The sequence below is a fragment of the Pyrus communis genome, chromosome 14 (genome assembly GCF_963583255.1).
Source record: "Pyrus communis chromosome 14, drPyrComm1.1, whole genome shotgun sequence".
NCBI classification, from domain to species: Eukaryota; Viridiplantae; Streptophyta; class Magnoliopsida; order Rosales; family Rosaceae; genus Pyrus; species Pyrus communis.
In genome coordinates this window covers 19731534-19746371 of record NC_084816.1, presented here as the reverse complement: position 1 = coordinate 19746371, position 14838 = coordinate 19731534, and the positions used below count along the sequence as shown (strand labels likewise).

General features: G+C 34.5%; 1 protein-coding gene across 1 annotated transcript; it reads left to right on the top strand.

Moving 5' to 3' along the window:
• Window positions 1-6077: 6077 nt before the first annotated feature.
• On the top strand, window positions 6078-13892 carry LOC137716127 (cyclic nucleotide-gated ion channel 4-like). Its single transcript, XM_068455526.1, has 7 exons — window positions 6078-6731; window positions 9849-10061; window positions 11362-11675; window positions 11798-11906; window positions 12033-12269; window positions 12462-12548; window positions 12928-13892. Exons 1-7 carry the CDS (start codon window positions 6135-6137, stop codon window positions 13444-13446), a joined length of 2076 nt encoding a protein of 691 aa, XP_068311627.1. The 5' UTR covers window positions 6078-6134; the 3' UTR covers window positions 13447-13892.
• Window positions 13893-14838: the final 946 nt, after the last annotated feature.

Sequence of the window (14838 nt, the reverse complement as noted above, 5' to 3'; positions counted from 1 at the left end):
ACATAAATATTACTTCAAAACATTAAAACACATTTGTCGTTTAAGTACTACATCACATTCGAAAATAAGAGCCTAATAAACAAACATTCATACACTACTACTCTATTACAAAATGTTAAATGTGCAAGGATATGCAAAATGAAAGAGTTTTTTTTTTATCAAGGTTGTGAAGTCTTTCTCAAAAGTTTAAACCTTGCCAATGGAACTCAAAGCTTGCATGTTATTCCTTTTACAAAATCCTCAATTTTCATAGATCATCATGACATAAGATTTTGACACACCTAGACCAAAATCAAGGCATGGTGGCCGTCACGTGAGGGTGACGTAGTCATGTGCACAGTGCAGAAGCAAAAGATAATAATAAAAGTACGAATAAATAAAAACCAAACTACTAAATAAACTAGTTAAAGTAATACACTAGTGTGAGATTAAGTGTGATAAACATAATCAGAGCACAGAAAGCCTAAGTGCAGTCCAAAAGAACGAATACTAATTACACAACATCCAAAGATCCTACATTTGTGATGTTCTGTCAAAACCACCGTCAAGTCCTCGTGAACCACCAAAGCTGCTTCTAACTAGAACTTGGAGGGGCGCAAAACAAAAAGTGTGAGTGGGCAAAAACAAAGCTTTTCAAAATCATTTCATTACCAAAAATTCTAACTCCTTGCAGTAAAACCTGTATAGTTTCCTAGAAAATAGAATATACATATATATCGAAAACATGTTCAGAAATATGCCATGTCGAATGCCTCCACATAAAATGTAAGTAACCTAGGTAATGTAAATCAATGCAAGTAACATGTCAGTCGGAGTCACCTAACGTGACCTGTACGGCTGAATCTAGAGCTCAAATCTACAACTCAATCACTACACCTGCACATGAGTCGGAACCACCTAAAGTGTTCTGTACGACATGACTGTGCACCTAACTTGGATCCAAGATGAGTGTATGGTGCGGGAGGTGAACATCACGTGAAAGACTGTGCCCTGCTCTGGGCAGGAGCACTAACATCGGGGTGCAGGTTATGAACTCTCTATGCATCTCGCATAACACGTCGAAACCACAGAACAATTATGATCTTAAAACGCCCCAATTTCGACTAGAATTTTATTTTACCAACACCTGCATTTCCACCGCATTATTTTTAACTCAAAACCCAAATAATTGAAAGGAAAAATATTCAGATATTCCAGTTTCAAGAAACGAATTTGCTAAAAGGTTGCAGTAAATGAAAAACCCCAACATGCAACTTTCGGTATCGAAATAATAAAAAAATCTCAATTCGAATACTGAAAACCGAAATCCAAAAACCCCTAAAACGCAGGGTTTTAGCAGCACAAGAACATAATCAGAGTAAATACGGAAAAGGAAGAACAAATAATCATAGTGAAAGTTCAATTCTCTAGTTGCTGATGAATTCTGTGAAAACAAAGTTGGAAGAAAAAATTAAAGTAGTACAGTAAGCGATTCAACGGATTCGGTAGTCAAGTACCGAGTTCTTTTCTTTTTCCTGTGTTTTCTCGGGAAACAAACAGTCGATAGCGCGAGAGATGATTACCTGCGTTATAGTGTTGCGAAGACGACTGTGAGTGCGAATGTAGAAGCTGATTCAGCGAAGCTTGGCAGCCGGGAAAAGGAACGGTGGCGGGGAATTTTGAAAGGGCGATGACAGTGGAAACGGTGAAGCAAGGTACGTTGGCACTGTTTTCAGCGGTTTAAGTACCAAAATGTGATTTCAACTATTAACAATTGTGGCCTAATTTTGGTTTTGTATATTGGGCCAGGGCCTCTGGCTCTGGGTTGAGCCAAGTCAATGGCAAGAGATGGGCAAACAGGGTTTAATTCATTGTCTGGAAAAATGGGGCTTTATTCTAACATTGAAGAGCTCTCCTTCCCTTCAATCTGAATTTAGATGTAGAAGCGAGAGCACATCGGAAAAAATAATCACATTCTAAACTCAATTAAAAGGTCAATCTTCCTTTCAAAAAGTATTACAAGCAAGTCGAGTGACTTAAATTGACAAAACTTTCAATAGAGTACGTAGCTTCGGATCGAATAGGGATTGACTGCAGGAATTTACATATGTTTACATAGTATTCGTTAAAGTAATTACCCCCAATATTAGCACTTATGTCGGCTTAATTTGTGGTTATTATTAAGGCATTGCAACCTTTTTGTTTTTTAATACATTCTATTTTACTTACAATAAGGGGTGGGGAGTAAATTAAACCACACAATGGACTAGCCATAAATGGTTTGAATTCGCCATTGGTGTGACTCAAACCTAAACCTAAGATTTATTGCTTACAAAGTTACAAATGAATGAAATACCACTAGACCATAATATTAAATAGCTAGTCAAGTGAGAACTTTAGTAATCAGTAGTACTCCTTGGTAGTCGCATGACAATTAACTATTCCATGCATGCAGAGGTCAAGACTGCGTTTCCTAATTCTCAGTTATCATCATGCACACAGACAAAAGTATATAGTGCCTGGCGGGGAGATCACTGTAATGCAAATGGACAGATTATTCAGAGATACATACAGCCAGATGAAAAAAGAGAGTTTGTTTTGAGTTACGCACTTAGTTAGATTATTAGATATATGGTTCAGAATTTCGAAATGTGACCATTGTCCAAGAAGGTTGCTGTACAAGCAACGGTCTTCACATATACTTTGACAGATAGCGATAAAATATAATTATGAGGAAACAAACGAAGGGACGAAGCTGCATGGAACCTAGCTTCTTCGAACTTATGTGTGGCTGCTGCCATGTCCCTCCCCAGTCCCTTTCCTTTCGTTTCCCCCGCAATACTACTCTTTGCCCCCACCCCTTCTTCTTTTGTTTCCCCACCTCTGTACCTAGCATAATTAGCTCTATGTCTACATCACTTTTTTTTCATTTCCCAAACTACCCTTTACAGTGTTACGGATTTACAACGTCGTGATTTTAATTTTCTGGTTATTTTCCCAAATACTGGAATATTTTGAGGCGGTAAAAGGAATATATGGGGATGGGAGCTACCCAAGATCACTCTCACGCAGTTATGCCAAACGGAAGCCGTACATATGTTTTATGGCAATTATAAGTTGCATATGCACCCATATATATATATACACCCTTTAATAAGAAGGATCTTCATTTGAAAAAAAAAAAAAAAGAAAGGAACACCCTCTTGATCGTTGGATTGGCTTTAATGAAATTGTGTGGTTAAGATTAAATCACAGGCCACACAATTTCATTAAAGTTAAATCCAACGATTAAGAGAGTGTTCCTATTTTTTTAGAAAAATGGGGATCCCTCTTGTTAAAAGATTCACACACACACACACACATATATATATATATATATATATGTATGTCTGTATATTTGCGGGGTCAATTTTGTTTCAGCATCCAATCTTTCAATATCAAATCCACAGTTTGAAAATTATTCATTTCAACATATATAACTAAAGAAAGTTGATGTTTTATTATATAACCAATTGTAGGAGTACTAACCATTTATCTTGATAAATTTCCGACGTAGGATGTACATTTCTTCACATCCTCGCAATAAATGAAAATATATTTCGTGAAACCATGCCAACAGAGAAAGACTTCTATGCTGTGGAGAACCAAAGATGCACAGGTGATCTATGACAAGAGATGAGTGGCTATATATATGTCTTTCTTTTAGCTTTCGAGACTTGGAGGTGCAGTCTAACCAAGCTTAGTAGCTAACCCTATCACAGCATAGATTTGTGAACATGCTAAACAATCTTCGCTTCACTTCACCTCTGGAATTTTGGAAGATTATAACCACAGACAACTGCCAGGTTGATTAATTAGATCTCAAAAATGTTCAGAACTTTGTTTTCTCGTTGTTGTAAAAACTAATAAATAAACAATTATATTTTCAACTCTTGATCCAACAATTGAACCAAAATTCTTCTCTCTCCTTTACATGGAACCAATTATATGATCCCCACACAACTGAAACAAGACATACGCATAGAATTGTGGACCACTGCATCCATTTATCACATGCTGTGTTTGAAACTATATGAGAGCCAGATCAGAATGTTCATCTCTTTCCAACGAGTTGTGTGTGAGACATATATACCCCCACGACCAAAACAGAAAACAAACGAGAGAAAATAAATTGATTCACTCAACTGATCAAAACAAAACCAAGGCTTGCAGGAATCCATGATTCAACCAATACATAAACTGAAACCGGCCTAAAACTTTATGATTTTCCCAATAACATGCACGAAAGGAAATTCAGTAAACACATTTGATAATTAATCTTCAAATCAACAAAGATATAATAAGTGTATAGATCATTATGTAGGCGAACCTTTAGTGTCGAGAAATAGGTTTTTCTCTCGATCTTTTGCACGTTACACGCATGTTACGTTAGTGACACAATAGATGAGTACGTACATTTTCATATGATATAGAGTAATGCTAGGTAGACTAAATTTGTAAACTAAATGATGTGTCCAATGAGAATAAGTACATTAATCAGTAATTAAAGTAATAATCTAATCATCAACTTATATATCATTTAGTTTGCAAAATTTGGTCTACAAATTTAATCTCCCCATCCTTACCCTATGATATATAAGAGGATTAATTTCCTTAAAAAGCTCTAATTAATTACCCACCCATCGTTAGGAAAGATGACTACTCCTCTCAATTTGATGAATAGGAGTTTTTGAATAATAAATACATATTAAATCACTTTAATTATACACAATTGTTTTTCATATAGGAGAATCTATAATCCTTACTTTCATATGGCTAAAATGATACCACTTTTAACTAATTTACATTCATAAGTAACAAAATCCATTTCATGTACCACAATATACACTAGCAAATCACGTAAAGCAGTCCATACGTGATGAGATTTTATATAACGAATCAACTATATTTAACGTTAAAGATTTTTTTTTATTTAGTCTGCCATTTATGTGTAATGAGATACTTCCTTAGTTTAAAAAATAAAATATTTCTAAAACATGTTGCAATTCATTTTGGGCAGGATAATGTTAATTAAATTCGTCCATGTGACCCAGTCTTGAGCATTTCAATTCTTATCACAAATATGGGCTCATCCATTTCAACTAATTTCACCTAGTTGAACTCATTCTTTGTTTTGAGGGTATTGAATTAATAATTTTGAGGTATATATGACCCATATATTTCTTTTTAATGGGGAAGTCATGAATTGGAAGGATTTTCTTTCTTTTTATGCTCATTCTTAGTAAGTAAACATCTCCTTAAATACTCTTAGCTGCTCATGGAGTGATACTTACATACAACACTTCTCATCCTCTTAGCTCCCATGTGTCTTTTTTTTTTTTTTTTTCTTTCCCTTTTTGCATTTCAAGTGACCAAGGAGACTAAGGTCATCTACAATAGAATGCCAAATGGTGGGATATAGTCTTTTTGATAAAAAAAAAAAAAAAACTCATCTCCAATGGAGGGCAAAAAAATTAGCTCATATTGAAGTTTGTTTTTATCTATTGAAAAAAAAAAAAAAAAAAAAAAACCATGAATTACACTAATCTATGAAAGAAAATGAATGAGCGAGTCAGGTTTACTCAATTGAAATTGGAAATAAAATTAACAAATACAATCACTAATTCACCCAATTATCGAAACAAAGAAGACCCAAACAAAGGTATAAGCACCTAGCATTTTTCCTTATTTAGTGAGAATATAATTGTGATGTCTGCAACTTGTGCTTGTAGGTCTTCAAGAAATTGAGGAAATATCCCCATTTGGATGCTTGGAATTCTTGAAATTTTGGCTCAACTCGAATTTTGTAAAGCAACATCAATGACAGTGTCGGGTCCGACTTGATGCATATATGGTTTGGGGTAATTGGTGAACTGTCAAACAAGTATACATCACCCTGTACAACTCAGTAACCAAAAATTCCAGAGTGGATTTAACCGGAGGGCAATCTGGTAAGTTCACAATCAAATGTGTCATCACCCTCTCTTCCCCCTGCCTAATTCACTGTTTCCTTCCCATCTCTCCAATTATTGTTGTCCTTTACGCGAACACATATCATTTCAAAGCTGCTCATCAGAACTCGTACCTTAATTCCTCCCATCCCATTACTCATAACCATGCCTAGTGAGCAAGAAATTTCTCAGACTTCTTCACGCATGCATAACTACATCTCCGACGATGAATCTGAAACTGAAGATCACGAAGACCACGAGGTACAAGAAGACGACGAAGAGAGTGATGGAAGTAGTACATCTCATGGAGGAAATTTTGAGAACTGCTTGTATAACAACATGTGTTCATCGCGCCAGAGGAGGAGGCCCGGTTGGTCACTCGGCCAAGTTCTCGACCCGAGAGCGAAATGGGTTCAAGAATGGAACAGGGTTTTCCTCCTTGTGTGTGCAACGGGGCTCATCATAGACCCTCTCTTCTTCTATGCCTTATCCATTAGCCAGAGCTGTATGTGCCTGTTGGTGGACGGGTGGTTCGCCATCACGGTGACGGTGCTCCGCTGCATGACGGACGTGTTGCACTTGTGGAACATGTGGTTGCAGCTGAAGATGGCCAAACGCTACTCCTTCACGGCCATGGTTGGTGGGGATGGTGGAGGAGCCAATGGGCTGCGCGACACTAGTCCAAGGTCTGTGGCTCTCAAGTACTTGAAGTCGAAGAAGGGGTTTCTGTTTGACCTCTTTGTTATTATCCCACTACCCCAGGTCAGAATTCACTAATTAATTTTAGTTGATGCTATTACAACATAGTTACTTCCGCATGTATGACTAATATTGATGGTCCCACATGACGGTAAAACTTATCTCCATGACAGTGAGTGTGTGAGCTTAAGTGGAGTTGTGTGAATTTAGCATGTCTAAATATAATTAATATTGTGAATTAGTACTACGTTCTGATTGTATTCTTCTTCACTTATAAGTGAAAAGTTTTATGTTCGATTCTCGCCAAAATCAAATTTGAACTATATTATTGTTTGCCTATTATGAAGCTTAATTCACTTCTCATCCCTTAGTTTGTTCAAATTTTTTGTGGTGGATTATTAAAGGTAATCGTTTATTAATCATCATTACTATGTTTATTAATCATCATCATTATCTTTTGTCCTTATTTTTATTTTTTTTCCGTTTGCTGTCCTTATTGTGATAATTGTCGTGGGTTCTCTCCATATCATTATCAAAGATATGCGGTCCGTTTGTTTAAGGTTTGCTGTCTTTATGCATACAGCACACTGCATACGTATTTTGCAGAGAGGAGAGGTTGTAACATGTGAGCTATGTAATCTCTACGTATCCAGAAAAAAGATAGGATGGTGTTATCCACACACCCATTTTTACTTTCCGCGTACACCTTTCAATGTTCGACCATCGGATTGAATAAATTAAAAATAATCAAATGACAGAAATTAACAAAGGGTGTGTGAAAGGTAAAAAAATGTGTGTGGATAACAAGTTAGCAACACTCAAAAGGGTATAGAGTAAAGACAACGTAAAACATATACATAAAACAGTTTGTTTTTCTTTGCACTATAATTTTGAGCCCCAATATCTTCTTATTTAAATCCTAACATGTGGTGCTATATACACCCTCCTTTTAGTTTTCTTGTGAGTAATACGCGGTGAAAAAATGAATGAGGGCGTGATGGAAAAATTCTTGTCTAAAGCATTTGGTTTGCTTAAGAAATATAGGGTCCCTGTTTTTCTTTATTTGTTATGATTTTTTTTAAAAGGTATGATTATGGCATTTAATCATTAATTTATTTTCTTATTTTTTTTAATTTTTAATTATTAATTAAATTTTTAATTAAATTTTTTTTTGACAAGTAGTGGATTGCCTTAGTGGTTAGAACTTTTCTCATCAAGGCACTAACTCTCCCACCTCATTTTTAGTGTAGAATGTGACTCGTATTAAAAATTATTTATTTTGAAAAAAATCAACGAATATGTTCATTTTCCAATACTAATAAAACATTTTATGTAGACCAAATTTGCCATGCTGCTCTTACAAAAAGGAGACATTTTTTTAGGGACGCTTTGATATAAACGCCTCGTTTTTAAATGTTATAGATTAAACATCTATTCCTTTTGCAAATTTGATTAAACATTTTCCCCACAATTTTAGTACTTTAATTTTATTTCATTAGAAGTCTATTCAAGTTAGCATTCCTTTTTTTCCTTCTATTTTTATGCATCTCTTATTATGATGATTTAAGATTTTTTTTATTTTTTATTAAAATATTTATTTTAGTAAATTAAATAGAACATAACAAAACTCGTTGTTAGGTACATTTGGTTATATCAATACATTTGATTATAATGGTACATTTAGTTACTTGGTACATTTGAATTTTTGGTCCATTTGGCTTCTTGGTACATTTGAATTTTTGGTACATTTAGTTTTTGGTACATTTGAATTTTTGGTACGTTTGTTTTCAAAACATAAGTTTTATTACTTTTGTCCTAATAATGAGGAATTACCTTCATTAATTATTTTTTTATAGAAAGAGTCGTTAACAATGTAAAAGTTTAAATTACTTTAATTAATTTTTTAATTTTTTTATAGAAAGAGTCATTAATCAACGGACAATAGCCTTTTTGTTAATTCAAAATTATATGATTTATCGTTATTATTTAGCATTATCTACAATAATAAGGATTTATCTCCGATCAACTAAAAGTTGTTCCAGAGACTTATCTACCAAAAAACAAGACTATCTAGAGCATTGTGTATGAATCAAACATATTTTTAAACATTCCAAAAAGATGAATATTCATTTTAATATAGTTTATAATTGGGTACGTTTTAATTTGGGGTGGGTATGTTTTCGTTTGACGTTGGTATGTTTTCATTTAATGTTGGTACGTTACCATTTGGCATGGGTGTACATTTAGATTTGAAAAGTTTAAATTTTTAAACTTAAATATATTGAAATTATTTAAAATATATAGCATATATTTAAATGTAAATTAATTTCAATTAATCTGAAGTAGTTCAAGTCTAAGTATCTTAATCAAATGTTTCAAAAGCTTAATAAAAAAACTCAAAAAGCATAAATGTTTAGTCTATAAAAGTCTAAAATGAGGCATCTAATTCTAATTTTCTCATTTTTTTTTTATATTGAAACTAGAGTAAACTTGATATAAGTTCAATTTGTGAGTTATTATTGAGTTTGGTCCGCTTTGTTGGGTTAGGTTCATTTACTGGTTATCCACATCAACTTTTTTTTATATAATATCCTTTTGTTAAATTGTGATAAATGTCATCCCTTATTTATAGGTTTATCTGTTACCCAATTTTAAGATTAAATATAAGAATTAAATATTGTTTCTCCTTTTTCCTGCTCCTAATTCACATCTCATTTTTACTACCTCTATGACATGTGTTAACTAGTCGACATTGTAGATTATATATATATATATATATATATATATATATATATATATATATATATATATATATATATCAACCTATATACTAGTATGGATTTATAAATCTATGGAAAATGGAATTTTTGAAAAACTATTTTCATGGATGATAGGTAGATTAATTTTTATTTATTTTCATAGATATTTATATCACAATTTAAATGTATTTTATCAATCTGTTAGTATAGGTATCATATATGATGACATATCAATTTTATTGTAACTATTTTACATAAAATTGGTTAGATTTTTATATTTATATATTCAAATTAAAATTTTGAGCGAATATGCATAAATTAAAATTAAGGAACTGGACTAAATTCAGCAACAACTCAAATTTTTTGGACCTGAATCAAAGTACCCCTTGAAACGAAGTGTTTTAGCTAATTTGTATTTCAGATAATATTGTGGGTGGTAATTCCTTCGCTATTGGAGAGAGGATCGGTGACCGTAGTGATGACAGTGTTCTTGATGTTTTTCTTCCAATATCTCCCAAAGATCTATCACTCTGTCTGCCTACTGCGTCGGATGCAAAATCTCTCTGGCTACATTTTTGGAACTGTTTGGTGGGGGATAGCCCTCAACTTGATTGCATATTTTGTCGCTGCCCATGTAAGTATTCATCTTCCATAAATCCCACCGTCTCTCTCACACTCGATAGTTTGTTTTGTATATATAGGGAGTCTAACTATAATTTAAGATGGTAATTTATTCATATGATTTGATATGTTATATTGTTAGATATTTTTAATTAGGTAAACTAATGCTTAGAGGTTTTAATATTGACAGTTTATTAATATAACATACTAAAATAAGGGAGAGTTTGCAATCCTGGAAATCAATTTGAGTGTGACAGTCGCATAATGTCTTACAAAAATAATAGGTGATATAGTTTATATTTCATGAACATAAGTTATAATTATAATAAATAAGGTATTGTAATATGAGTAATTTGCTAATATTAGGTGGCAGTTTGAAGAATTTCTCTTTCGCAAAAAATAATATTGAGCCCACAATATATATCTGACAAAACAAAATACAAGGTCTATAACATTCTCTTTTTAATGTAAAAATATGTTGGATTTTCGATCCATGCAGGTAGGCCATACGTCTAGGGTTTTCGGTGGGTGAAAAGTAGTCCACTTCAACCCCACAATACAGAGAAAGATAAGATCAAGAGGCTTAACAAAATGTACCCAAGGCATGAATGATTAATCATGAATTGAAAACAAGAAGAATTTGTCCAAAACCGTGATGCATGTGATTGGAAATCGTTCTCAACGTCAAGAGATTTTTTAGTATGATCAGCACATGAGATAATACATCATGTGTTATTATGCAAATAGTGGAATATGTGTGTTAAAAACTTAATAAATTAAAACATAAAATTTTCTACCACTTACATAAAAACACGTAATGTACTACCTTTGTTCCTATCACAATAAAAAATTTCTGAATGAGGGCAAAAAGTTGGACCTTTTTAAGCATTGTCTCACCCACTCGTTCTTCAAATTTTATATCCGATTTTTACAACTAGCAAAATAATAATCAAATACGTTTGCTCTCATCTTAAAAACCTTTTATTTCTGATCATCATCATATTCATCATATTGTATAATCAAACAAAAGTAATGAATAAAATTAAATATAAACATGAGAGAAATTCACTTCAAATATAGATTAAGAAAGTTTAAGGTCTCTAATTATATTTTCTGAGCAAATACTGTTTCCAAAGACATCCTCTTCAAAACTCTAAACATAATTTGTTTTTATAGTCATCCAAATTAAGTACCATTGTTTAGCGTTTATAGTTTAGAGACTTAATTAAGTTTAGGATGGTACACGGGACACACTTGACTTAAACATGTTTAATTATATTTCTCTATGTCTATAATCTGATGTTAATTTGCAGGCTGCAGGAGCATGTTGGTACTTGTTAGGAATCCAAAGGGCAGAGAAATGCTTGAAAGAGCAATGCAGAGAAACAAGTGGTTGTGGCCTCAGAATATTAGCTTGCGAGGACTCTATTTACTATGGAGCGACAAACACTCTAAGAGAAGCAGCGAGACTAGCCTGGGCGGAGAACAGAAAAGCACGGTCGACGTGCTTAGACAGTGCCGATCATTACGATTATGGAGCTTATTCATGGACTGTTCAGCTGGTCACAAATGATAGCCGATTGGAGAAGATCCTTTTCCCCATCTTTTGGGGCCTAATGACTCTCAGGCACTATTCATTTTCACCTCCTTAGTTCCCAACCTTTCTTAGTTATTTTTATTGGTTTTTTTTATCTTTATTAACCTTTGTGTTAAGTGTTAAATGATTGAATTATATTTAATTATGTGCAGCACCTTTGGAAACTTGGAAAGCTCAACCGAGTGGTTAGAGGTTGTTTTCAACATCATTGTTCTAACCAGTGGGCTGCTTTTGGTCACCATGTTGATAGGAAACATAAAGGTAAAGAACTTTGCAAGATTTTTAGGATTTATCGTTGTCGAACTATGAACTAGGACACATTTAGACATGATATCGTCTTGTCAAGAGTCTTTATTCATATTTTGATAACATAATATGTACGCACAGGTGTTTTTGCATGCCACAACATCCAAGAAACAAGCCATGCAACTGAAGATGAGAAACATAGAGTGGTGGATGAGGAAGAGGCAGTTGCCTCAGGGGTTTAGACAGCGGGTGCGAAACTACGAGCGTCAGAGATGGGCCGCCATGCGTGGCGTAGATGAATGTGAGATGATCAGAAATCTCCCTGAGGGCCTCAGGAGGGACATCAAATACCATCTTTGCTTGGACTTAGTGAGACAGGTACGTTTCTGTACCCACTGCTAATCTAGATTGACTTAAGTCAAATAATGGTTAGCGCCAGCCTCCATATAACTAAAGTTGAGCACCTCTATGTACAAACATTACTACATGGGTGCATGCATGGTAGTTATTTTTTTATAATATCAACAGAATATATAGAGATAATTCCGTAGTTTTTGAAACTTGTTTCAGGTGCCATTGTTCCAACATATGGATGATCTGGTTCTTGAGAATATTTGTGACCGCGTGAAGTCTCTTATATTCCCGAAAGGAGAAACTGTGAGTTACCAATATGACTATTCTTTAATATAAATGTGCCTGTGGCATATGACAATTTATCTAGCAAAACTCATTCTTTATTTTGTTGGATTGGAGGTTCTAAGTTCAAATTCCATAGATGATAATTGTTGGTTAAAAAGAACTGTGATCATACTCGTGGACCTTATAGTTTTATGTGCAACTTAGGCCACACTCACAGCAAGAGACGTTTGATTCTAGCAAGAGACCTTCGATTCTAGTTTAACTCTATTACACGCTCATTGAATGATAACTTTCAAAGTAAAATGTGGTAGCATTAGTACATAGAATAAAATGGTTAGTCCTGCCTTTTCTTTACGCAATTCAAATTTCAGCAGTAACCTTTATGTGCTTCATACAGATAACTAGAGAAGGAGATCCAGTTCAAAGAATGCTGTTTGTAGTAAGGGGTCACCTTCAAAGCAGCCAAGTTCTCAGAGATGGTGTGAAAAGTTGCTGCATGTTAGGCCCTGGCAACTTCAGCGGCGATGAGCTTTTGTCATGGTGTCTCAGAAGGCCCTTTATAGAAAGACTACCACCATCTTCCTCCACATTAGTCACTCTTGAAACCACAGAGGCATTTAGCCTTGAAGCTGAGGATGTGAAATACGTGACACAACATTTCCGTTACACATTCGTGAACGAAAAGGTTAAGAGAAGTGCAAGGTACTACTCGCCTGGTTGGAGGACTTGGGCTGCTGTGGCGATTCAGTTGGCTTGGAGGAGGTACAAGCACCGTTTAACGCTGACTTCGTTGTCCTTTATAAGGCCTAGGAGACCTGTGTCAAGGTGTTCTTCATTGGGAGAGGACAGGCTCAGATTGTATACGGCCTTGCTGACGTCTCCAAAGCCAAATGATCAAGATGATTTTTTTGATTGATTATAGAGATCAGTCAAAGGCTGTGTGCGTTGTGAAGTTTGGTTATGTTATAATTGTTGAATTGTAATCTTGTTTTGGCCCAAGACAATTGATCCGGTCCATACACAAAGAAAGATCCATGCACATGCTAGAGAGTTCTAGCAAAGTTCAAGTTGGTAGAATGCATGCATAAATATCTAAGGCTTTTTGTTGAAAGATCTAGAATATTGTAAAAATGTGTGGTTGTTAAGCATTAGCTAGAAAGTTCTAGCAATGCCAAAGTTGGCAAACCTTGCCTATAAATAGGTGAGGTGGTAAGCTATGTGATGTAACAGCCAAGAAAGCAAGTAGTGAGAAGTGAGAATGCCAAGTGCCAAGTGAGAAGAAGCAAACAAAGCTTCTAAGAGTGTTTGAGTGTTTCCTCTTGTACTAAGTTTGTGAGTGAATAAAAAATCTTATGTAATACTTTGAGTATTCTTTCTTTCTCTTGCCTATCAATTCCGCTGCATTGCATTCTTGTTTGTGAGATAAACATCTCCAAAATAGTGAAGTCTTTTTAAGTCCCAACAATAATGTCTCAATTTTGTATAAATAGAACAAAGGAAGGCCATGATATTAATGGTGTCTTGGGTAATAATTAAGTAAGTACAATTATGAGAATGTAAGGGGCAGTAATAATAAGTAGAATTATTAAAATCTCTATTAGCATATAAATTTTCTTCAGTCTCTAGCTATTACTGTAGACCAGGTGCACATCATTAGTTTTAGTTTCCCTCTAGCATGCACACTTATAGTTAACTAGTGCTGCCGCTCGCTTAAACACTACTAAGGCCCTTCATTTTGGCATACGTGTATAGGGTTGGTTTCAATTGAATTTCTCACTAAATTCAATGCATGCATGTAAGAAGAAACGGATGCCAACTTTCAAATTATGAAGTTAAGGTGGAGATGGATCAGTCATCACGAGGGAAAGTAGGATCATAAGCGATAAGTTTCCTTCACACTACAAGAAAAACATAATTTGACAACAGGCAATGAACGTTGTGAAAGACCTTCGACAACGCGCATCAGGATGTTATATATCTTGATGTTGTGAACAGTTTGGAACTTTTAACAACATTTACCAGACGTTGTGGTACATATCTTATTAAAGTTTATTTTTGGCAACGTTCAGAAAAGGTTGTCGAAAACATCCGCTTACAACGACTTAAGAACGTTGTGGATGCCTTTTTCCACAAACCTATTAATTTGAACTTTCTCATTTTAAGTAGGGTTCCACAAACCTGTTTGGACGTTGTCATTTTGGGTAGGGTTCCACAACGTGTATATGATACGTACAGGGAACAAGTTTGTGACACCATTTTTTTTTTTTACATAATTTTTTACACTAGTTTTTGTGGGGCCCACTTCGTA